Genomic DNA, 26007 nt, shown 5'->3' with positions numbered 1-26007 from the left:
GGTTGGTTTTGGGTTTTTTGACCCCCCTCATGGGATTCGTTGTCCTTCCCCATACACAAATCTTCCCCAGCTGCTTCTTTCCTCTCTGTATTTTCCAGTACAGCAAATGCCTTCCTTGACGGTATTTCCCCTGCAATAGTAAGCCTTCTCTCTCCTATATTCACATTATTTCACTGTTGCATATTCTGCCCCACAAGTCCTTGGAGAAAACAGGTATCTGAAAAGACTGTCTTCTCTGCTCAATCTCTTTCTCTCCTGTCACTGCCAGGCACCAGCTCTTCTCTTCCATGAGCTCTATGTACCACAGTGTAGTTTCTGTCAGGATTCAAAGACAGGACAGACACCACAGCTTTGTATCTGGTTGTGCCCAGCATTTTTTTCCTCTTCCTCTGGCCACTGCCACGCTTGCCTCAGTAGCTGTCATCATATTCTCATTGTTGCTGAACAAGAGAAAAAAGAACTCCTCCCTTTTTCACTGCTGTTTGTGGTCATTCCTTCTACTATTAATTCCTTCCTTGGTCTCTTAGGTGTAAGCTTAGCAATTAACTGCCTGTGAACCACGATAAAAGACAAGAATCCTACCTTGCACAAGGCCTCTGGAGGCCTAAGTGCAAGTCCTCTTCTGGGTAGGACAGCTTGACCCTGATGAGAACAAAACAACCAACCCTTACTCTACCATCTCCAAGTGCTAACCCTTTGCATGAGCAAGAAACTCATGCTCCACCTTTCTCCTTCCTTCTTGGCCTGTGCTCAGTTCAGAAAACCCTCTGGGCGAGGAGGAAACAAGACAGCAAGCTAAAACAAGGACAGACTATGAATATGAATTTGGCTATTGTGGTTTACCCTTAAGTGAAAATAATTACAAATAGCGCAATATAGGACTGAAAGAGTTATCCAGAGAAGTTAATTTAGCTCCTGCAGATAAATTAAGTGATTGAAAAGAATAAATAGGTCTTTGTGCAGTTGTTTCTAGTATTTGCATCACTCATTAGTACTGGTGTCATAGGCAGTTTGGTGGTGAGGAATACATGCAAACGAGTCAGATTTTTCTGGTACTACATTCAGCCTTAAATGGGAAACCTGAAAGTTTTCTCTTCTTCTGCTTGGAACAGAATGCGTTTCACGTACAGTAAAAAACAGAAACATAAAAGGTTTCAGGCTTACAATGGCAAATAAGATATTTACTTGATTACTTGTATGGGAAACCAGAAACATACCACTTTGGGCTTACTGCTATGACCCGAAATGCGGTCATTTTTGGAGCAGACCCGCAGACCTGTCTCCAAAATTTTGCACATTTAATACTATCACTGTGAACGTCTACACTTGCAAACTAATGTTTCTGCAATCTCAGAAGAACCTCTTTTCTTTCCAGCTCCAATTTAGCGTTCATTCCATCATACACCTCAGCTTTCAACTGTATGCAAGAAGTAGGTAGCACCACTTTTCCTATGTGACAAAAAAAAAGAGGACATAATCATCAAATCAATCCAATGGTCATACAAGATAAGTTAGTGGGTGTAGGACATTGTATTAAGCCTGGGTCCGAGTTAGCCTGACTGACATACTGAGCAGCCTGCAGCTGCAGTCTCTTCCAGCCAAAAAAGCGTTACACTTGATTTAAGTTAGTGCAAAATACCAGGGTGTTCCTCATTTTCCAGATGATGTGAAACGCCCATCTTAACACAGCGCACCTTCTCTCACTGCTGGCTGACTAAGAGAAATGATCCAGTCCCGACAGACAGTGCTCTCGCTGCAGTAACACATTTCCTCCTCACTTCCTCGATGAAGACTGGCAACGCAAAGAGTGTGAAGCCGTCAACCTATACAGCCTAGAAGACTGCAAAAGATGTATCCATGCCAATTCAGTGCCCATCAGGTCCATGTTTTCTTCCTCATCAGACTCAACACCTCAGGCCAATCTCAAGTATTTCCAATACTTGTGACAGGTTAAAGAGTCTCCTCAGCTTCTCAGGCAGATGCAGGGGAGGCCAATGCCCATCACTGGAGCTTTTCACTGTTCTGAGGGCATCACCAGTGTGTGAGAGGGAGCTCAGCTCAGCGCCAGGACTGTGTGGGCAACAAAGCCCTCCACAACCTCCAGATCTTACTTGCTTCATTTGAAGAGCAAAGCCATACTTCTCACATCCAATTATAATAAAAGCAGGACGATCCAGGCATGAAGAAGACAACTCAGTGGCATCCTGCAGGCTAACGCACCCCATTACTTCCTGCAGGGGAAGAAAGAGGAGGGAACAAGGTGCAACAAAACTCCAGCGGTGTTGACCATGGCTGACCCAGCAGCACTTGGTGCCACACAGTGCTCTCAAGGAGGAGCGGGGAGGAAATAACCCATTCAGGCCCCTGGGGAGAGCCACAGCCTCATTCCATGCAACGACAGCTGGCGAGGGGGATGCAGCTCTGGTACAACCAGGCCGCACGTAAACTGTCGCTGCCGCCAGAGCTCGAGGGACAGCGGCGAGGGCCGCCCCGGGAGGCAGGGCCGCCCCTGCAAGCCCCGGCCGCCGCCATTTGCTGCCGTTTGCCGCCAAAACCCGTCGGCGGGAGGGCGGGGAGGGCCGTCACGTGGCCGCGCGGCCGCCGGGCGCGTGGCGTCGCGTCACGTGATGCGTAAGGCCACGCCCCCTTCCCGCTCTCGCCCCTCCCCGGCCCAGTCCTGCGCCGCGGGGGACGGAGAGAGCGCGCGCGCGCGCGCGCGCGCTCCCCCCGTCTTCTCCGGCACGTGACCCCTCCCCGGAACGTGGCATTGTGTAATCACGTGACCTGGAAACGGAGCGGGGGGGGCCGGGAGGCCGAGGCAGGCAGGGAGGGGGGGGGGCTGCGTACGCGACGGAGCGGGGTGCGAAGATGGCGGACGAGGAGGCCGAGCAGGAGAGCGGTAGCCTAGGTGGCGACCTCCTGGAGCTGCGGCGCCTGCGGGAGCGGCTGGTGGAGCTAGAGACGGGGCTGCGGGAGAGCCCCGAGCCGGCGGTGCAAGCGGCTACCGAGTACTGCAAGCAGCTCTGCCAGGTCAGGCCGCCTCTTCCCTTCCCTTCCTTCCCTTCCCTGCCCCCGCCCGCGCTCTCCCCTCCCCCGCGGGGTGTGTGTGCGCCTCTGCCCGGCCGAGAGGGAGCGCGGGGGGCGGGCGGGAGCAGCGCCGCCCCCGCCGGGACGGCGGGGGGGAGCCGCAGCCAACGGCCCGGTGCGGCGGTTGGCCCGGGCGGGGGGAGGGGACGCCGGGACTTAGCGCGCCGGGCCGGGCCGGGCCGGGCCGGGCCGGGCCGGGCGCCGCGGGGCGATTGACGCCGCCGCTGCTGCCGCTCATTGTGGGCTGAGATGAGGCGGCCCGCCCCCCTGCGCCCGGAGCCGCTCCGGCCGGGCCTGTAATCCCCTTCCCCCGCCTCTCCTCCCCCCCCTCCCCGGCGGCCGCCCCGGTTCTCGCGGTCTCTAGGCCCCTTTGTTGTGCTCTGCGGCTCGGCTTATTGAAGGGCCCTTTGTTCCTGGCGGTGGCGGACCGAGGGCCCCCCCCTCCCCTCTCCCCGTCCCCTCCGGCACCCCTCCTCCCCAGGAGGTGAAGCGGCGGGCCGAAGGGAGGGAGGTGGCGGGCCGGGAGACGGGGGCTCCGCTTCCCCGCCGGGGGGCCGGGGAGGAGCTGAAAGTCCGTCCCGGGTCCCCTCGGCACGGGGCTCCTGCTCTGTGCCCCAGTCACCCCCTCCTCCCCCCGCCCCTTCTCCTCTCCCTTCCCTATCTCCTGCCCTAGAGGGATAGCGGAGTTTTTGCTATCCTGGGAAAGAGAAGGCGGTGAAGTGGTGGCGGACTAAACTAAGTCGCCGGTGATGGTGGCAGGTCTGTAGGTCTGCGATGCTGCTCCAGCGTTTCCTCGCCCTGTCAAGGGAGCGCAATCCCACCTCGGGAGAGGGCTCCCGAGCTGACACTGTTGGAAGCACCATTGTGTGTAATTATTCTGGCTGTGACTGCCGTCGGGAAAAGGCCTGCTTCCCGAGGGCTTGGGCTGGTCCTGAAGCAGGGATGTTTGCAGGTGTTTCTTCTGAACCGGTGACCCTGCTGGGTATCCTTTCTGAACAAACTTTGTGGTGCTAGCTCTACAGTTAAAACAAACTGCTCCATTTTAGACACGTATGTGTCTATACGTTGCCCTGATTTCTCTTAGATGCCCTTTCTCAGCTAGCATTAGGTATGACACAATATATAAAACAATTTCTTAAATATTTTAGGCCACAGAAATTCACAGGAACTGCTACTTCCGTAGCTTTACTATGGGTTTAATAGTCTAGCTGATAAAAGTAATAATGTTTGTTTACACGTTACTGTCACCCATTCATGGAACGTAGGCACATTGTTAAAAGGTGGAACGGATAAGAGTGAATTCATGTGGTCGGTTTGAACTGTGATTTATTTGTGATTTTGTATCTGTTTTCTTAAAGGCTCGGTTCTTGATGGTAGCCATTGTAGCATGCAAATTTACATGTCTGTCACTTCTGGATTAAATTGGGCTCTACTTTTTACTAACCAGGGAGATTTGCTACTAAATATTTTAAATATATTCCTTTCTTGTATTTTATTTCATATATACAGGAGTCATCTTTCAGGTTCTTTTTCTCCAGTCAAAATTTATCATATTGTATTTGAGTAGAATGTCTGTGTAGACGCACAGAAACAAGATTGGTTTATGCTGGTGCAGATCGCTGCGTTCTCAGTCTATTTAATCTTTGTGCCTACTTTCTGAAATTCATATGCTGAGAGGTGGAAATCTGGCTTTCCTGGGTCCGGCTTGACTTCTAACTTGTGAATGAGCTGTTCATTGAACTGAAGTAGTTGGGTAGGTGGGAATGAAGACACCATCCTTGACATGTACAGAGTGGATTACTGGTGTCTAAAGCAGATTTATCACTGAAATTATGGTTGCATGTGCTTAGTGAGTGGCTTCAGTAGTTGATTGATTGATTTTAAAGTTTAACAAAAATTAATACTCTTATTATTTTAATGGCTGTTGCAAAAGTTCATTGTAAGGCCTAAGTTTACCAATTTTCTTAAACATACACCTTTTAAAAACAAGTCTCACTGAGGAAAACAATTGTGTAGAAACTGACTTAGATAAAAATCCATGCTGTTTTGAAACGAGTTACTGTCCCTTCTATAGCAAGATATATAGGAAGGCTGTATCTGGTTTTGCAGGCTGAAGACTGATGTGTAACACTGAGAGCTGAGACATGCCATTCAATATTGAAAGATCCTGCTTTTCAAATTTTAAACCAAGGTCTAAACAGATGCTTAATGTATTAAATAGTGTTGTTGTGCGGATATTTTTTATACTCGTTCCACAGAGATTTTTTTAAAATCTGTTCACCTGTGCTGGTGGTGCCAAAATACTTATTCAACCTCTTCTACAGTATTAATTCTTTATTGGGGCTAACACAAAATAGTATTCATGATTCAGATAGTGGGCTTAGCTACTTAGCTTGCACTGCATGACAGGTTATAGAAAATTCATGTAATAGTAAAAGCAATCTCAGAAATCTCTTTCAAGTAACAGTTTAAAGGCATCTGCCATGATTTCTAGAATACAGTCTTTGAATATATATACATGAAAGAATAATTTGACTGGCCATATATACAAAACTTAGAGTCTTATTTATATCTTAGGTTTGGAAGTGCGGTGCTGAAATTTTTTAGCATTTATCTCAGTATTATTTCACCTGCTTTTTTTTTTTTATTCATGCTTAGTTTCTAGGCATGAAATAACTACACAGAACTTGGGAAGTCTTGTGTCCTTATTTTATTTTGCTCGGTAGTGACTCTAGAGCCCAGCAGGCACATAGCTTGTTGCCATAAATCAACTTTTTAATTTTTTTTTTTAAATTAAGTGGGTAGCGTAATGTTTGAGAAATAAGCGTATTTTCATACTGAAAGAAGGTAAAGAATGTGCAGTACTGCATTGAAAGATCCTTAGGTTCAAAGGTGAATAAGGGATTTAAGTATTCTACTCTCATTAAATGAAGTGGGAGTTGTACGGCCAAATCCCTTACCTGGTTTTGAAAAAAATCTCAATTTGAACTATTTCAACCCAACAGTGTAGTGCAACTGTTACAAACACAGAAAAACAAGACCCCTTGTACCTTGATGGAAAATAATATTACAGAACTGTTTTCTTCTCTTACAAGAATAAAGTTTACTTTGATGTTTTTTATATGCAGCATTTCATTAGCTATAAATATTGTGCTTTGCTGCTGATTGCACTGTGAAATGATGCAATTATTCTTAAATTTTAAGGGGATTATAGACTGGACCTTAATTCTGTGCCATATCTGTGTGAATGTAGTCGTGTTCACCATTGTCAGCATGCCATACAGAGCATTATTTTTAATTGTTATGAAGTGAAATTCACATCCGTAAGGATATATGTAAAATGACTTTTTAATTGTGATTCATGCTCTTCTGTTGCGATTTGGTAATTAGCAAATCGGTGACAAACGGTTATGTTGTCACAAACAATATGTGTGCAGACTGGGGCAGACAAAACAAGTATCTTCAGCTGTGGTGACTAAAAATTGAAAGTGTGAATTTTGCAAGAATTCAGAATGGTCCAAAGAAAGATTGCCATTCTTGTCACCATGTGGTGGCTGATTAGATTCTTTTCAAACTTTGCTCTTAAAGGTGATCTGAGAGCTAGGTGAGCATGATGCTGATGGATATATCAGAGCTCTTCACTGTGGACTATGTTCCCTTCCAGTTGGTCATTACCCACTGTAACCTTTTTTTTCTTAAATACGGAATTGCAGGCTGGTAACAAATTTTCTTTTGTAGCTAGTCAGTTGTGAAATCTTTGTGGTACCTCTGCTTATCCTGACTGTTTTTCTGCAGTTGACATGTTTCATCTTTGAGCTTATTAGTCTTCCCTCCATTGTTATTTTTGACTTTTCATCTCTTTTCTGAATCTGCTTCTGAGATTTTTTTTCTTCTTTTTTCTCTTGCTGTACTTTGTGATACAAATTCTCCAAAACTGTAAGGCGGTTAGGTTTGTTGCACTAATGTACAAGTTGTCAACATATAGTAAGCTCCAAACAAGTTGTCAACATATAGTGAGTCCAAAATATTTGGACTGTTGTACCACCCTTCCTCAACAACTTTGCCTGTACTTTTTGTCTCATCTGTTGGTTATCTTGTCATGTCTGCCTTTTATGAAAAAAATCTTGTGTTAAAATATGTTAACAAGTGTTCTTAACACCAGCAGCAAAAGTGTAATGCTGATGGAAAAAAGGGAGGCGAAGGTTTTTAGCTACTTAAAAAAACCAACCAAAACTTCTTTTAAAAAAGCTTGTTTTTAACTGATGTGACTGCATAGAGGTTATTCCTACTGTTTTAAACTGATATTTATTGTGTGTTGAGGTACTAGTGAAGTGTTACTTGGGGAACACGTGCGTAGCGGTCCTACCTTAATACCTTAAGGTCCTACCCTATGTTTTTTTCTTGTGTGCTGACACACTAAGAATAGATCTTGGTAATGTTGGGGAATATATACTGTACTAATCCGAATATAAGATGTCCCTCCTAAAAGCAAACAAACGTAGCTCTACATTAAAAGTTTTTTTTTTTTATTACATACCTGTAATCAATATGCAATAAAGTTATAAAGTTTTCAGTAATGATTTGTTTCTCTTGGCAGTTAGTCTTATTTTCTTCTCCTATACCTTACTACAGTCGGCTTTCAGATTTTACACCTCATAGACTTCACAACTTTCTGGTACTGTCACCCTCTTCACTGTTGTCATCTTCTTCCCTTTTAGTCTGTATTCTCAGCTTCCTCTTCAGACTCAAGATGACAGAAGTAATCTTCAATTCTGTCCATAGAATTTCAAATAAAGCCTTTCTTAAATGTTTTAGCTACAACTTCTGGATTTATTCAAACCCAGTCTGTCCCAATCCAATGACAAAGAAGTGTTTCAGTAGGCTTCTTCATTTTTTCCTGTAGAAGTTAGAGTATGATCCCTTGCAAGAGTCTTTCCGTGTACAAAGACCTCAACAGTCTTTGAGGGGCTTAGTTGCTATTTTATCAAGCACCTGCAGTTGTGATGTCCTTCCTCCTGATGTGACTGTAAGATTGGTATTCACTGACAGTGAAAAATACCATCAGCAAAATGTCAGGTGCCCTTTTAACACAAGTAGAAGACATTTCCTCTTTTTCTTAATATCATACCTGGTCTCTTACTCCAGACAACATTCATCGAACTCTTCATTGAGTGGGTAGGTAGCCTTGATTTTGTTTGACTCAACAGCTAATAGTGATCTTTATGTAATATAGTCACAAACTGCTGGAATGTGAATGTTGGTAAGGTTGCTATTTTTTGAGCTTTCAGATTAATGATTTCCTGTGTAACCAGGTCTCTGTCTCTTCTTTTGAGTATGCAAAAATTCTACAACTTCTACTTCTTTAAGTAAAAAGCATTTTCTTTTGAGTCCAGTGAGTGATTTCTGCACTGAGCTAACCCTTAAAAGCTTCTGTTTTGATGTTTCCATCTTTGCACATTTGCCTCCACCACACTGTGTTTCTTCCTAGTCTCACAGTTGCTAGTTTTTTCTATATACATTACCATGAGTGTAAGATTTCCATCATATCTTCTTAATACTTTTCCATTTTGCTTTTGTACCTGTGACTTCCAGATGATCTGCTATTCGGGAGAGATGTACAGCTGCCAGAAATTGCAAGGAGTCCGCTAAACTATAGTACACCACACAGATTCCCAAGTGCATGAAGAAAAACAACCGTCATCACTACGTCATCTCATGCAAACTTTGAGCTGTCGCAGGCCTTTTTGTGCTCCTTCATTGCTATAAGACCTGCCAGGTCAAACAGTCATATTGCCTTATTGACAGGGGGAGGGGGGTGGGTGGAAATGACCCCCCCGATTTTTTAAGTTAAACTACAGGGAGTCAGGGAAATTGTTTTGCTTTCAATTAAATGTGTTGTGTGTGCGTATCTGGATATAATGTGTATCTGTTTACAAAAAAACCCACCCTCACTGTTTAGGGTAAGTCTAACCAATGAACATAATTGTTATAGTCCTTGTCCTCAGTAATGGCATCAAGCCTTGGTATCATGCCAGATTGGAGCTGGTCTTCATTAGAACTTCTGAGCTCTGTGCTATAAGTTTTTATTAATACAAATTTGCCTGTGTCAAAGTAAGTGGATGTGACTGAGATAGTTAATTCTTTCTATTTGTGTATCTCTCTGAAAATCAGAATCTCATTGATTTGCTTTTGTAATCGTGCTAATGTCTAAGCTTTCTGCCATGCTGTCAGTCCTTCTTTTTGGTCATGATAATTTTAGTCAAATATGTTTGAGCATGAAAAGTACCAAGATGTGATACACATGGATTTTTTTTTTTTTTGAGAGAGAGATAGCTAGCATGTCCAGGCAGCAAGTTTAGTTCAGTCTGTGCTTAGCTCGTGTCTTACCAAGTGTAATGATCTCGTAAAATGTAGCTTTTTGTAGTTTATTTGAATTGTTTCCCAGTTACATATTAGGTTACTTGGACAAGCAGAACTGGTGCAGTTAGTGTTAGGTGTGCGTTTTCTTTACAATCTGCTTATGAAAAAAGCCAAATCTTTAGTAACAGCCTTTTAATGGTATTGTTAGACAGATGGGGGGAATCTTAAACTCATTTTGGTGGCAGTTTTGAGTTAAAGATCTGCTGTAATACAAATCAAGTATTTTCATTTTTGTAAATTGCCATCAATGTAAAAGGAATCATTTGTATTCTTGATTTTTGAAAAAATTGTTTCTTCTGTATTAAAAACTCCTTAAATATGGGTAGATGGTTAGGAAAGAACAGTCATAACAACATTGTGTTTTAGTTTTGAAAACTTCCCTTTTGAGCTAGCTGGGTTTGGCAGTATTTTCCCCATATGGAATAAGTATCTGGAAGAGATCTCACTCAGCTAGACCATGATTCCAAAGCAGGATTAATTATTGGTAAGCCATAGCTACAAATGCTTGTTTAACCTGTTCTCAAAAATTTCCAGTAAGGAACATTCCAAGAAAATTCCCTGGATAGTATATTTTAGTTAGTTATCTTTGCCTTCAAACCTTCCCCCCCCCCCCCCCCCCCCCCCTTATAGTCTAACTTGATCTCTAATGTCTTGTTGCAATTTAAGGCTACTGTGATTTATCCTATCCCATGTAGACATGGAAAGTAGCATACTCCTTTTCTGTTGGAAGCACCTCTTAGATTTTCAAGGCTGTTCTCAGTCTTTCTCCAGTTTTCAGTTTTGTGAACAGAGTTTTTGCAGTCCTTGATTTTAATTTTTTCCTTTTTTTTTCCCTTTCCTTTTTGCTTTGTTACTGTATCCTTGGAATCTGTGTGGTTTTGAAGTATTTTCCTGCAGGGAAGGTAACAATCTAATAAGAATACGGTAAGAAGGTGACAACCCATGTAAGAGTTGGGATTTAAGTACTTTTCCTGTAAAACATACTATTTATCCTTCCAAATACAAATAGTCCAGAGAAGAGCAATAGTTCTCAAAAGCATAACAAATTAAGGTAGTTAAGAAGATGACAAAAGGGATTAAAATTAATAAAACTTCAGAATCTTTACAGAAGCTCACCTTTCTATGTAAGGTGCTGGGTATGATACTAAAATCAAGCATTACACTTAGTTACTGTGTGAAAGAAAAAAGCTTTCAGTTTGGCAAATAGATACTTAGTTTCATAGTTACCCTGATGCACAACTTCTGCTGGGTTAAAGTTACTTGATGCTTTTACTAAAGTTACTAAGAAAACACCTATTATCAGCAAACTACCATTTCTCTAAGAAATACTTTTAGCCAAAAAAGCCAAATCCTTGATTCTTATTGCCCATTCAAAGACTGTGAGGCATTCTGCTTTACACAGTCCTTCAGCCATTTAAAAAAAGTCTGAAGACCTTACTGTAGACTTCAGTTCACCCATAGTAGCTGGCTGTAAACAGTAGCTGCGCATCTGTGCTAGCATAACTAAAGGTGTTAGGTACTTCCTGTACTGGCACATAGATTCTTGCATTTACGCAAATCCAAACTTTTTCCCCGCTTTTGAATACCGTATATCATAGTGTCTAGATTGCTTTCTAAAACTATGGTTATTGAAGATTCACTGTTTAAAAAACATGAAATACTGACTATAGAAAACATCTTCCTTATTGTGCAGGACTATACAAGGAATATATATATATTTGTTAATGTTTGGTAAGGCATCTCATTTTATTGAAATATCCACATTATGTCTCTCAGTTTTTTGATAAGGAAGTTATATGTCTGTTTGAATGTTCAGTCCATTTTCTATCTCTCTCAATATTTTTTAATTATTATTTTGTTAGAGAATGAATACCTCGTAAACCATAGATCTTGAGGGAAGGCAGTGAAAAAAAAAAAGTGCACTTCTAGGGAATCATTGCTTCCATTGTGACTAAGAATCAGGGAATTTCATCTGGCCTTTTTCATTTACTCTGCCATTTAAATAACATAATATTTTTTTACTCTAGGCTTTATGCAGACATACTATGTATTGTAGGTGGTTTCTGCCTAAGACTTCCCTAAATTAGGGGTCAAGCTGGAACCGTGAAGACATCAACATATTGTTTCTTCAGTGTGATGGACTACCTAAACTGACACAGAAGCCAAAGAAACTATTTCAAATTCATGTATGTATGGAGCATATCTTCAAGAAATAGTGCTCCAGGCATTGATTTATATCTATCAAAAATTTTTGTTAGCATTGTTTTTAAAGGCCTCCATATAAATCCTCGAGCAGTTACAGTACAGTGTGTATAATTTTTAGTTTTCATGAGGGAAACTAGCATGACATTCTGATGCCATCAGCTTCTCAAAAATGATGATGTACAACAACTTGCAAATTTAAGTTTAAATAACAAGTAAACAATATGACTTGAAACTATCTTTTGAAATAGTATTCCCCATTTTATTATGTCTGTGCTTTTGCATATGTTAAGAACTTAATGTCCCATGTTTTAAGAAGTGTGCGGGGGTTTTTTTGAGGTGTGGAATATTTTTTTTTTTTATTTGTCTTTCCAAATATGCATTAAAGAGAGCTCCATGGTATTATTTCTGGGATCTTTCATCTCTAAGGATGAACTGCACTGCTTTCATTTGGGAAGAGTTAATCTAATAACACCTAGTATGTGGCAGAACAAAGCCTTTCAGAAAGAAGGTATATGTAACATCAAAAAGGCAATGGAGCTTTATGAAATTATTCTCTGAAAATAGGCCTCATCCAGTAGGAAATTGGACTAAACTTGCAAAAGTGTGTGCCTATAGTTTTTGGAAAGAATAGTTTGATCAGATTTCTTCTCCATCCTTTCTTCTGTAACTGTTGTACAGTCTTTTGGTATGTAATGTTTCTGGCTTCGTGATTCCCTGTATGAAGCTAAAGTAAATTAATCTTTCATCGGGGAATCAGGAAAATCCTGTGCTAACTAATGTAGTTGTCACTTGATTATTTTGTTAATTATTCTGAGCCAGTCACACAATTCTTTGTCCTTATAGGGACTCATGTAACATGGACAACTTCTGCCAAAGCTCCATCCAGCTTCAGATACTGACTCCTAGTGTTCATTCTGTCCTAACTGCTGGACTGATGCATTTGTTGCTTTGAGAAACTTAACTCCCTGGAGTAAAATTCTTTAGCCTGGAGTAAAATTCTTTAGGATTTCTTTAGGGTAAAGACCAGTCTTTATTTTGTAACTCTCTGTTGTCTTTTGGGTTGAATATAGCAGTTATCTTAAGAGTTTTCATTTGAGCTTATAGCAAATATGGTGTTGCTTTCTCAGTCTCCTGTATATCATAAAGAACAGAATTTGGTAGGACTCCTTTTGTCTTCTGTTATTCAAAATGATGGAGATAATTGATTCTGGTGAATGGATAAATCCTGTTTGATATTTATGTATCTAATACACTGAATACTGTTTTGATGAGTTCAGTGATAACGCATTAAATCAAATTATGAGTAAGGAGTTCCTCAGTCTTGTGATTCCTACTTGTCTCGGAAGCTTGTGATAATACACTATTTTATAACAGAATGAGCACAAGGACAAGGACAAGAAGAGATTAAATGTTCGGAATCACAAAAGACATAATCTGAACTAAATTTTTTACTTTAATTATTGCAGGGTGACTCTTATGAAGAGAATAGCTGGGATAAAAAGTAACTTCTGATTACAAATCCGTAATAGTGAAGATGGTAAAACTTAAATATCCCAATCCTACAGACCTGGAACTTGCATAATGTTCTAGTTGAAACTGGCATGGCAATTGAACCCTGCTTTTGGATACCCAGCCAGACTTCATGAACCACATCAGTGTGATGGCAGGAGGTCCGAGTTCTGTTCAGGGTCGCTAACATAGTCAGGAGAAAGCATAATCTTGGCTCCTCTCCTTCCTCACACATGGATGCAGTGGCAGTACCTTGACACTGGTATAAGGACACAGTTGGTTATGAGGCTCTGTGTGGATCAGGTAGACGTTGCCTTGTTCTTTCACAGGAAATGTGGATCAGATGGAAGCATCCTTTGGGATGCCAATTTGACTGTGCTCAATAGACAAGCTTAAAATGGCAATTAAGTAACCTTTCTACTGAGGAAGAAGATTATCAATTAAGTTCTCATCAGAATTGAAAAGGTTTGAAGTAGCAGTGGGAGAAGTTGCATTCAGCTGATAAAGACACCTAATAAAAAAATGTAACGCGGATGAACTACAGAAATATTTGTAATGTCTCATTTCACTTGACGGAGAGAGCAGGTTCAAGTCACCTATATTGCAGGAAATGCACGTATTTTCAGATTAGACAGAGTTATTTCTGGCTGTCTTCCTATTTTTAATCTGCCCATATGCCAGTCTGATAATTAAAAGAATAGGTAATTTAGATTTCCTGGCAGTGGATAAAAGTTTACTGTAATGAACATCCCACCACATTCCTGAAATGCCTGTTTAATAGCCAACTGCTGAATATTGTTTTTAACTAAACAGACTAAAATATGAAGGTTGGGGTGACAAGTTCACTTCTTATGTAAGGATGCAAGAGAGAAATCGGATACTACTGACAAGAACAGAAAGAGCATATCGAATGCAAAATGTTGAAAGATTAAAGGCAAGCCTGAAGAAGGATAATTTCTACTACTGTATATGACAAACCATGAGGCTTAATGTTAAGTTACTTCCTGGTATTTTAAATAATTTACTTGTTTTAAAACAGTTCATGTACGTAAGCAGAGACTGTCCATTCATTTCCGAGGTTTTTCTAGTTCTTTTTCTAAAACTAGCTGGGTTTTGAATCTTAAGCAAAATAGTGACTAAAGAATAATGGGAGGAATAGCACAAAGGTAATTTGTCTTTTGTTTTGCCTCTTTCAATTTAATAATTAGCCATATGAGCTCATAAAGTATGTTCAGCATGCCCTGATGAAAAACATACAAATCGCTTGCACCTTTTGACTTGCATTTGGGGAGAGAAATGTCTCTCTATCAGTTAACAGAATGGTCTATGTTTGGTAATTAACTTTCCAGAGTCAGTTGTCTCTTTTCCTTGCTGTGTTTTTTGTGATATTTACTTGGTGACGGTAGATGACACAGTTACTACTCTGAGAGTTGTAGCAGAGCCCCACAAGCTTTTCTTCTGTTTCTCCTTCCATATCTGCTGAGGTGATTTTTTTCAAACCTTCCTCCAATGTAGACTCTGCTTTAGAAATGGAAAGGTATTTTTCGACAGCATATTTACATCTGTCTTGGTTTTGTAGCTGTAAATTGGGGTAGTGGTACTTCCCTGCTATTCAATGTTACATACATTGGAAGACAAACTTGGATTTTTTTGTTGTTGTTGTTACTTTATCTGCCTAGAGAAGTAGAAGTAGTTGGATAAGAGGCATGGTTAACTTTTTGTGTGCTGAAGACTCGGGGCACAAATTGAATTGTAACAATAACTTTTTGAAGATTTTTATTTTTTTTTTTAACTAATCTTAAGGGTGATTTTATTTATGTTGTCAGTCATCATTACATGGATTCTTCCTGCAATTAGTCTTAACTCTTTACCAGAGATGTGTGACCATAAGAGTGTGAGTTACAGTTAAGTAGTTGTAAAGAACCATCAAGGTCATTAACACCTTAGGTGGTGTAAATAAATGTAGGGGGAAGTTCAAGTAATCAATGCATGCTTGCATTTTCAGAAGCATTGAAATCTGTTTAGTTATTACATATTCATGGTAACTAGAGCTGTGGTGAGATTTATTAAAAAAAAAAAAAATTCCATGAAGGAGACCTAAGTAGATGTGGTTATTTGGGGAGAATCTTTTTAGGCAAGAGTCAAAAAGTAGTTAATGGTAATTCTTACTAACTTTCTATCTTTTCTCAACTTCTGTGTTTTGTAATTTTTGTGGAATGATACTCAAGAAACTTATTTTGCATAATAATCTACTACATATAGTGTATATATACACTATTATAAACTACTGTGTAGATGTGTGAATGTGTAGTGATTGAACAAACTGAGAATATGAATCATTCATTGCAGGGTAGTTGGTTACTTTTACTGGATCTTAAATGTATTCTAATTCTTTCTATTAAATCAAAATTAATTAGAAGTTAGTATCAGTTCTTTAACAATTACCTTTTCCATCTGTGTGTATTTCTCTGAACTTATTTACTATTGTCTCTAAAAATCTCCAGGAGGATAGCTTTCCTTCAATATGAATATGCACATGAGTTACTGCAAGATAAATGTGTAAGACTTGTTTTCTTGGTGTTTCTGTGCGTCTCTCTTTCCCTTTCTGGTGAGACTTGAGCATAAAACTTAGATCTATATCTTTATATTGTTGCAGTTTGCCGCAAGAAAATTGTGCAGTTACAATTCAGTTTATTCTTTGTGTTCTGGTTTGATAGACAGCACTTTGGATTTACATGGTTGTTCTGAAAACTCAGATTAAATAAAAAAATGAAGAGGATGGTGAGAGGAGAATGTTTATTTAAAAAAAAAAAGAGGCTTGTAGATGGGTAGAATTTTGCAACACTTTTTTTCAGATTACCTTTAGAACTTCAGGAAACTAGTACTTGAAAGTATTTGAGGTACCCTTTTTCTGTTTAGATAACACCTAAACACATTAGTTCTTAATAATCGATGGTTATCTGTACTAGAGAGTGCATACCTATGTATCTGGGTACTGAAGATACCGATAATAAAAATTAGTGCCATCGTGTAGGTGGTACTTCACTCTGAGTACAGAACAGAGCGTGGGGTTTTTTTTTCCATGGAAGGAGAAACACTGTAATAGAGACTAGAGTATAAAAACATACATGCTCATATACTATAACAAAACTACTTTTATTGTTCTGAATATCTCTCTTCAATAGATGAATGAGAAAGTGAGTGGTTGAAAGAACAGTTTTCAGATAATTTAACATCCCTATAGAAGATATATATGAACCAAAATAGTGGGTGCCTATATAGTAACACTCTGGGTCAGACAAGAAGTTCACTTTGAAAGTGATCTTCCGATCATCTCTGCTTACGACACTTTGCTTTACATTGTGGAGTGCCTTTGCAGTGTGGAAATTGAATGTATTTTGGGTAAAACTAAACCACAAGCTGTGCTTCAGAAGCGATTGCAGGCAGTCTGCTTCAGCCACTAATAGGTATCCAGGTGATGGAACCAGCTGAAAGCTAGTCCAAAATAAGATCTCCTGCGGTGGATACGCTGGGGACTTGGCTTCTCGGCACCAGTTTTTCTGCTGTATGGACCCGCTCTCCTTATGCAGTGCATTGCACTGAAATGCTACAGTCATTGTGAGCTTTTTGCAGACCATCACTTAATTGCAAACTCAAATTTTCGTTTTGAACTTCATCTCTGAATGAGTTTCTCTTGACTTTGTGAGTATTTCCTGGACTCAATAATTCAGTACTCGCTAATCTTGACTTTCCTTTGCTTTCAACTGCAGGATAGAGAAACCGATGGTGTTAGGATGGGGGTGTGAAGTGTAAAAGCAGCTGGAGTTTTCTGTTCGAAGGAAAAGGAAAAAACAGTTAAGAAGATTGGAACTGCAGCCTATCAGTGGAGAAGAGGAGTAGTAATGGGAAAAAAAAATTGGATAGCTCTGCACCATGCGTGCAGAAATTGAGAATGAAAACAATTGCTTAAATACAATCTTGTAGTAAGTGATGGAATTAAGAGTCTGGCTTCAGTCCTCTCTTCTGGGCACAAGTCAATATCTCCATTAGAATGAAAGCGACATCAGCTGACTCTTCAGCCAAAGGCATCTTGGCTTTCTAGAGCTACACTTTGCTTAACAACTTCATTGTGAAACAATTCAGAAGGCACATTCAAAGTAAAAATAGCACATCAACAACTTAAAATCTTGAAGGGTTTTAAAAACTAAAATTGAGTAAAAATTGGGATTGATGTTCTTTGGTCATAACTTTAATTTAAACAGTACTTGTACACTAGAAAAGATGATCATATTTGATTATGTCATCCTTAGTTTTGTAAATGCAATCTCATGTTCTGCACCTGCTGAAGTTTTGCTCTTCGGTTCTGGATTGTGTTGTATTATAATAACAAACATGTAAGAGCTCATACTCGCGCAGCACTTGTCTAGCTACAATATCAAGGTAACAGGGCTAAGTCTCGGTAAACAAATACTGAACCGGTTAACTAGTACCAGTTTTAATTTGCCTAATTAAACTGCTTTGGAAATGAATTAGAAGTACTGTGCTGTGTTGACTTGTTGTAAAATGACCTCTCCCTGCACAGATCTAAATAAATAGAAACTGATTTTGTTGACTATTTTGATATGACCTGGTTCTTTATTTTGGCATATCTGTGAGGGCAGCAGCATTTCAGATGGTGCTGTTCTGTCTGATGCTTGTAGTGGACAGATTTGAAATATCTGTGATTTTCTATGTAAGTTTTGTTCTAGTCTAAAAATCAGTTTGCCTGTAGAGCATCCCAACTAAACCAAAATGGAAAAAGGTTCTTTGTGTTTAAGGTTCTATGTTGGAGGCAAAGGTGAAAGGGAAATAAAGATGGGTTATGATTATGGTGATAGGGAGAAATGCCTTGATCAGAAGGTTGTCATACCACAAAGGAATCTTCTTACTCATCTCCCCTCCCCCCCGCCCCCGTGCTTTTTAAAAAGGGCAGGAGGTATGATGGGGTTCATACTGTACGTAAACATTTAGTTTACTCTTTTAAATGCTTTAAAAATCGTCTGTCATAGTATTTGTTTCTAATGCCTTAAATAGTGAAGTCTCGTGGGAAATCTGAGCTAGACTTGGTTTAAATTAGACATTGTATTAGTAAGGTTTTTTTAACATGCAGAACTAGTTCAAGAACTATTCAAGTTTTTACTTGAATATTCTATTCAATTGACATCTTAGTTGAGTAGTCTGTCCCGTACTATGTGGACATAAATGCTGGTTGCATCCCAGCTGCTCCTTAGCTGCCTCTAGCCTCCTCCAATTAAAGTGCCTTTCATGGGAACCTTAACCTAACAACTTTCTTAAAAAGTTGCAGCAGTTATCAAAAGACTCCTGCTTTTTATGTGATGAAAGGCTTGTTCTCCATCTTCTGATAAAATGCTGAACAAAGAGGAGAGAAAGCAGATTGAAAAAAAAAAAAAAGTGATCTTCAGCTCTGGGAGCTGTAGATCATTGAGGCTAAGAATAATGATATTTCAACACCTGTAAAGATTGTTTTGGTGTCCCTTTAGGATGTAACTTTGCTGTGGGACTTCACAAAGAGATCATCTGGTACTGATGCATTGGTACCAAAGCCTCTTGACTCCAGAGATGTCTAAACTGGGATATCTAATATATTTGTAGTATCCCAACTCCTTCATTAAAAAGAAAACATGCTATAAGGCTATTCTCAACCAGTCAGTCCATTTTCCTCATGGTACAGAAGAGAGGCATCACAGCCAATGTTGCTGCATTCACTTAATCAAGTTCTGATGGTCTGGAAATGCTTCTTGAACCAACTGCTTTTTAGATGCTGTGGGGCTTTGAGGACATGACTGCCCAGTGCATCTTCTTTTGCTCATCAGCTGTGCCTGCTATCATCCTAGTCATCTTCTAATTTACAGTGGGCTCTTGGGGCAGGGATGATTTCAGCATTGCAAACCAGGACTAACGCTCCACTTTGAAAGGAGAAATCTGTTTACTTACAGGTTTGGTTTTATTTTACCAGTTCAGTTCCGTGCCTGACTTTTCATTTGATTCTGTAATGATACTGGCACAGGGCTGGAGTTGCACAGAAGAGTTGAGGCCAGAAGTCCAGCTTAGTTTGCAAATTATCATAAATTGCACCTTAAAAGTAGACTGTTATCAGCTTTCCAGGAATTTGAACAATGCTATTTTCATTACGTGCTCAGTTCTTTAATGGTTGTAGCAGCCAGTGAGATTATGCTTCAGGCTCACAGAGTTTTGCTCTCAAACACAGCCCTCAAAAATGAACTTCATTTGGATGAGATGGATGTCGAGCTCCAGCCCAAGAATCAGCATACTAGCTGTGTTTCCCAGAAAAAAAACCAACCTTTTTTCCCCCCTATTGTTAAGTCAGAAGACATCATCATGACAGTATACCTAGCTGCTTGATTGAGAATACAGGTCAAGTCGTCATGTTCCTTGTGTTTCATCTCTTAGGATTCAGGGGCTTTGCCATGAACTAAGCTGTCTTGCAATTTGTATCGCTTGATTACTCTCCGGGACCCATGCTCTGTTGCTGTTTAGGGGCTTGTCATCTCTTCATGCAAGCTGAGAAATTCCTTCTTGCCTATCCTAAAAAGAAAGAGAGCATTTCATCATGTTATCTTTATTCCTGGAAAGCAGTGTCTTATACAGTGGACATTCAACGTTTTATGACTCCTTTGATGAAGGTGTTTTATTTCTCACCATATTGTTCTGTCCCTGATCTGAGGAGTGGGTTTATGTATAATAGCTTTATTTTCATACCGCATTTTGAAATAGTCTAACCCACTGATCTGTGAAATACTTTTTGTTTATGTGTATCTCCTGTAGATATTTCACTAGTGAATCTATCAGTATTAAAAAGCACCAATGTATTAATTTTTTTAAAGAAATGTGTTCATCTCTGATATCTCAAAGCAACTGTATAAAGCTGTATACTCATGAGATGGTTTTTGAAACTTCTATATCTGATGGCCTAGCTGCCAAAATTATACTGAGAGCTCAAAATATTCTGGTGTCCCTAGTATCAGGATGTGTGCACACCCTTAGTGTGAATGTGTCTGGAACTGTGCTTGTGCACGGTGGCCTTGCATGCTTCCGTGTTGGAGTGCTGCACATCTGAGATGCCTCAATATTTGTCCTTTAAGATACTGGTCCCAAATGCAAGAGCTTTCAATGAGCATATTTACTGTGTAGGTGTAACTGGTGGAGACTTTTCAAGTTTGAGCATAGAGTTGTGTCTGTATGGGGGTTCCAGTACTGATGAACAGTACCTCTTGCAGAACCATGGATACTGCAAGAACTTTACTGGTTTAACAAATATTTCATGGTGCTCTTAACTCCCCTAGGAAAGGAAAGTTAACAGCAATTTCAAGTGTTGTTCTGTTTTCTTTTGAGTAATAGTTAAATGTAAGCGATTAGTTGCAACTCATGACTACCATACCCGAAAGGTCAACAAAGTGAAGCATATGCATGGAAAATACTGTTTCAGGGAGAAGCAGACAGGTTTTAGTTTTGGAAGTGAAAACTGACTTAAGATTACAGACCCTTGGAGTTAGTATTGGAGGGGGTCTTTAATCTTACTAATTGGGCTATTTTTGTAACTGAATAGTAGACAGCTCCTTTGTTGGAGGAGGAATCATACAGCAGAGAGAAACGATCTAGGCCTACTAGTCAGACTTTTAAATCCTTATGTTCATTTAGTGATTATCTGCAAGGTATAAAGATAAATGAAAAAGGGAACAAAATGAAATACAGATTCATGAAGGGGGAAAAGTATTTTTTACAAGAGGTATAGTAACTCTTACTTGTCTGAGCTTCAGTAAAATTACTTTTGAAGTGTCAAAAGCAGAAAGATGGCAGTTCAAGAATGAGAAAATGCCGTAGGGTACTGGATAGCAGGATACAGTGGCTGACATTTCCATTTTAATTTCAGTTGAAGTTTTGGTAGGAGTCTTAGAGCTTACTTTCAGGACTACATTTCAATTTTGTGATATAAAACAGAGGACTGTGCTGGCAGTACAAAGTTGGGAGGCGTCATCTGTTCTTTTCTGTTTTCTTCACAGGTCAGTATGGCTGCGTTGTCAGTGTTCCTCACATTCAACACCAGTCGGTTAGCATAGGAAGACTCTCTCAATAGGCATGATAAGCATTTTCGTATCCTTACAGCTGCTGTGTCTGGCTTTGCCAGGTTCACTTGGCTCATCATTGCATGCTTTAGTAACTTGGACATTAACAAGGGGGAAGTATCTTAGCTTATTATTGTGCATTACATTCTTAAAATACAGTTGTTTATATTTGAAAGGTAGTTCTTGCTCATCTGGAGTAGTACACAAGAAATTTGAGGAAGTGAGAGCTGAAATAATTGTAAGCAGATAGTAACACGGAGCTTTTAAAGATCAGAGTACTAAAGTTATCACTCTTTTTGCACCATTCATTAGCTGACCACAGGCAATATATTTCATGACCTGAAGGAAATAAATATATACAGCCTTGTGTTTCCTCAGTTTGCATAGAAAAAGAAAACTACACAGGTGATTAGTAGCACTTGAGCGGTACTTGTGTGGAGCAAACTGTTCATGGTACTACAAATTCTACTCCCTTTCACTTTTGGTGTATGTTTTTAAAAGGCAATGTCTGGCAATGGATCTGAGTTTATAACAAGATAATAATGGAAGACAGCTGTTTCCAAAAAGCACCTATTTAAATCATATCAATTTGTATGTCTGACTCTCCTTATTTTATTGTCAGATAATAGTATCACCACAGTAAGGTGATTTCTTCCTTCAAATAAAAAAAAAAAATAATAAAAAAAAAACCTCTTTCAGGGTACTGACTGACCTTTTACTTATTTCTGTGCGATGTGTGTATCTCTGGCATTCCAAGCTAAATTAAGAGAATTGTCCGTTTTTCCCAGTGTCTGAAAAGTTACATAGGATTTTGACAAGAAACATCTTTTCATGTACTTTTTAGAAGAGGGAAAATAAAGATTTTGGCAGTTAATGTTTTTGAACTAACCCTTTGGCAAGAATAATTATTTGAGATTTTTCTCACAGCAGTCTAGTAGACTTGGTCTTAAACAGACGAACTTTAGACATTTAAATACAGAAAGAAATCATGGCTATATCTCTTCCTATGCTTCTTGATTTCTTTTCCCTAGGTTATAATCTTCTAGGGAGGAAAAAATTACCACGGATCAATTTTAGGTATTGTCTCACTAAATGGAGAATAATGAAAATTTATCAGAACCATTTGAATGTAACGGTATTTGTACAAGATTGATTTGAAAATTGAGAAATAAAGCAGGTACAGACTGTACAAAACCAGAGAAGGCGCCTGCCTAGTGCAAGGAGAGAATTCTTTGGGGCTTGTATCTAGTCTTGTTGCTTTGCACATGATGCCTGAGTGAGTTGCTCCGGATAGGATGCAGTTTCTGCAGTAGAACAAGCAACTGTCAGTTGTCTTCTAGCTGAGCTGGTTACTGACATACTGAGGTTGCAGAAGAATACTGAAGTGAATTAGAAAATTAACTCGGAAAACTCTTAAGAAAGCAAAGGGGAGAATTTTAGCGCTATGACTGGTGAAATTCTTGGTAGTTTAATTACTAGGCATATTCAGTTCATAAATTATGAAACATCTGTGGACAGTTCCTAATTTTCATATTGTTTTAGAGGAAATTCCAGTTGCTCATTTCAAAAAGTGCATTAAACAAAGTGGATCCGAGTTGCATGTTTTACAAGTATTATCATATAGAAGATAAAATTAGGGAACATAGAAGCAGTGCACGTGTTCTGCAAGGCAATTATTGTGAAAGTTACTGCTTGTTAGTTACTATTAGTGTTGTTCAAAGAAGAAATTGGATAAATCTGCTCATGTTGTCCTACTGATTTCATGCAGTAGTTTAAGAGTCTTAAGACAACATTTTCCTGAAAAGAAATAATTCTGCTTTCTTTGCTTTGTGCTGGCACAAGCACTGGAGTCTACACACTGAACATGTTTTGGGAGCTGATAGGAATTAAAACTTGTTTCTTGCTGATTAAGGATTAGCTCTGGTCATGGATTTTCTCAAGGTCCTAATAGCACTTACTCCATAAATGTTAGTTAAAAGGTGATAAAGAACAAACACTAGGGAAATGGCTGTGCAGAGTTCAAATGAAGCTACTAGTAAGCACAGAATCACAACTTCTTTAAACTGTCAGTAGTGTCAGTAATGCTGAAGAAAGAAAAGAAAATACTACGCTCTTTATGGGAGTTTGATTTAGACTTTTTTATCAACAAAGGTGTAATTCAGTATCTTGGACTACTGCGGCCTATAGGAGTGGTAAGAGCCATTTTCCTTACTGGAAACACTGGTTAAAATTCTTTTCACTTTACTTTCAGTCCTTGTTCTTTAAAGCACATTAAAAACTTGCACTGCAGAGAAAAATTGAAAAAGCTGTTCCTGCTTGGTTTGTGTAAATCTGTGCAAAGGCTGTTCTTTCCACCATGGAGTTGCATGTGGAACAACAAAAGAATGAAGATGTTGCCATACCCTTAAATTGGAGGAGATAGAAAGACAGGGCAGTGCATTGGGGTCATCTCTACTCTGTGTATTTTGCTCTGTTGTAGGAGCTGGCAATGGTCTTGTTTTTTTTCCCCAGAGTGTTGGAAAGTGTAAGCCATAAAGACTGGGATGTTTCCCTATGCAAGAAACTAGAATTACTGATTTAAATGATCTATATACTGTGCTGCTTCTTCCAGCTACTTTGCAGGTTTTCTGTTTTGAAATCATGGTGACACCTCATAACAAGAGAGGGGCAATGAAGTCATTGAATTCACAGTACTGCCTCAAGGATCTTGATCAGAACTGGTGTTTTGTGGGGAAGGGCAGGTTGTATGCCATTTGAAGGGGTGAATATCTATCATTATATCAGTTAACATCAGAAAAAAAAAATCCAAGAGCTAGAAATAGTTTTCTTTTAAATGAAAGCCAAGACTTCTGTGGGCTGTAGGCCCACGGATCAGGCTCCAGGGTCAATTTTCTGGCCTGGATCGTGTATTGGGACCTGGTTTTGCATATGTTTTTGTACACATGCATGTACAGGAGGATGTTGATGTTGTCTTCAGCACAAAATTAGCTCTGTTTTACTAGCTGATACCAGTGTCTTGATAAATAACTCTTTCTGAGGTATTCTGTGTTTTACATAATCATAAGCCTCTATATCATGTCTAGATCTTCAAGAAAATACAAGCAGTGACAAAACAAATATTTTCACAAGCTGCTAATTCTTAAATCAAAGCATGTTCTATAATAAAATATAAGTGCTGTGATAATAGATTTTACATGAAGTTGGAAATTTGTCAGGATACCAAAAGTCTGGATGGCTCTTGATTTAGACAATCAACCAATATTTTTTGTTCAAGTGCGAAGTGTTATGACATAACAAATTAAATACTAAATAGTCACATTTTAAACTAATGTCTACCTTACGTTCTTGCAGTTGTCGGCAGTGTGATGTAAATAATCAAAACTCCTTTAACTTCTGTGATGCTAGTACTTATTAAACTTGGAAGAGCTATTCCTGTACTGAACTACTTGTTTGTTACATTGACAGGTGGAAAAATGTCAGTGTTTTTTGTTTAAAAATTACAGATGACTTGTGATTCCAGGCAGTTTGAAGTGAAAGGCTGTGAGCTTGGCTTAGGTGCCTCACTGATACACTCAGTATTTAACTGTGTTTGGACAGCAATAAAGACAATGTCAAAACTTAAAAAAAAAGTGTCATTGACCACCCTAGGTTGTCACATGCTCCTTGATAACTATTTTTATAATTATGTAATATTATTTAGCTTAGCTGTTTAGAAAATATGTGGATTTGATGGGTTTGTGTTGTTCAAGAGTATAGGTGTTAACCATCATATTCTGTGGTTGGTGTCTATGGGTTTACACACATAATAAATGTGAAGTCTTGCCTCTTTTTTTTTTGTTGGGTTTTAAATTACCTTACTTTCTGCTGCACTGAGGGGAAACACAACGGTTCTATCTGAGAAAGGAGGAGCATTGGCATACCTACTCTAATATGAGGCATGATGTTTTGTTTGCATTCACGTAACAGTTTGGCAATAATTCCCATGCATACTGAGTAGCATGACTGCAGAATATACCAAATTTGATAGGAGTTCATGAGAGAAGTTATAACTTGTAAATTCCCTCATGCTGTTGTAAATGCTTTATTCTTATTATCCCCACCATCAACAAATATCTCGAATCACCTCCTCCGTCCACCAAAAAAGTATACACTTTTTCAAATTATATAAATTGTTCCCTGTTTGGTTTGGCTTATTCCAGTACTGCTGAACTTAAACTTCTTATACACCATAGAGTATACATTTTGCTATATAAAATTTTTGGATGCCACGTAACTGAGTTTTGAACTTCACTCACATGGTACGCTAGCCAAGAATGTTCACCATGTATGTTAGCCAGTGTGGTTGTCTTTGGATTTTCAGAGTAACTGATAATGTGGAATTTAGAAAAGGAGTAGTTTTCTTATAGAGGAAGCACAAGACTCAAGTTTAAGTCTTTTTTAGTAGTTACAGAAATACTTTACAGATAACACACCTTAAGGCTGTCATCTCTGAAACTATATTAATTTCTTAAATTTACTTATGCCCCGTTTGGTTTTGTAGCTTATTTGTCCAATTTGTTTTTTCAGATAACAAAAAAAATTGTTTGGTTTGAGAACAACAAAATTGTCCCAGTCCCAAAGCAAGAAAAATGTACCTGAAGGG

General features: G+C 39.4%; 1 protein-coding gene across 1 annotated transcript in view; it reads left to right on the top strand.

The window, feature by feature from the left end:
* Window positions 1-2844: 2844 nt before the first annotated feature.
* ZNF292 (zinc finger protein 292) overlaps window positions 2845-26007 on the top strand; it is a 57796-nt gene continuing 34633 nt past the window's right edge. The window contains exon 1 of the mRNA XM_082306817.1: window positions 2845-3030. Within this exon, the coding sequence (XP_082162943.1) occupies window positions 2869-3030 (162 nt within the window). The 5' untranslated portion in view covers window positions 2845-2868. The remainder of the gene's footprint in view (window positions 3031-26007) is intronic.

Source organism: Platalea leucorodia, assembly GCF_965183815.1.
Source record: "Platalea leucorodia genome assembly, chromosome: 3".
In the NCBI taxonomy this organism is placed as follows: Eukaryota; Metazoa; Chordata; class Aves; order Pelecaniformes; family Threskiornithidae; genus Platalea; species Platalea leucorodia.
The sequence above is the reverse complement of the archived record's forward strand: the minus strand, read 5'-3'. Positions and strand labels throughout refer to the sequence as shown.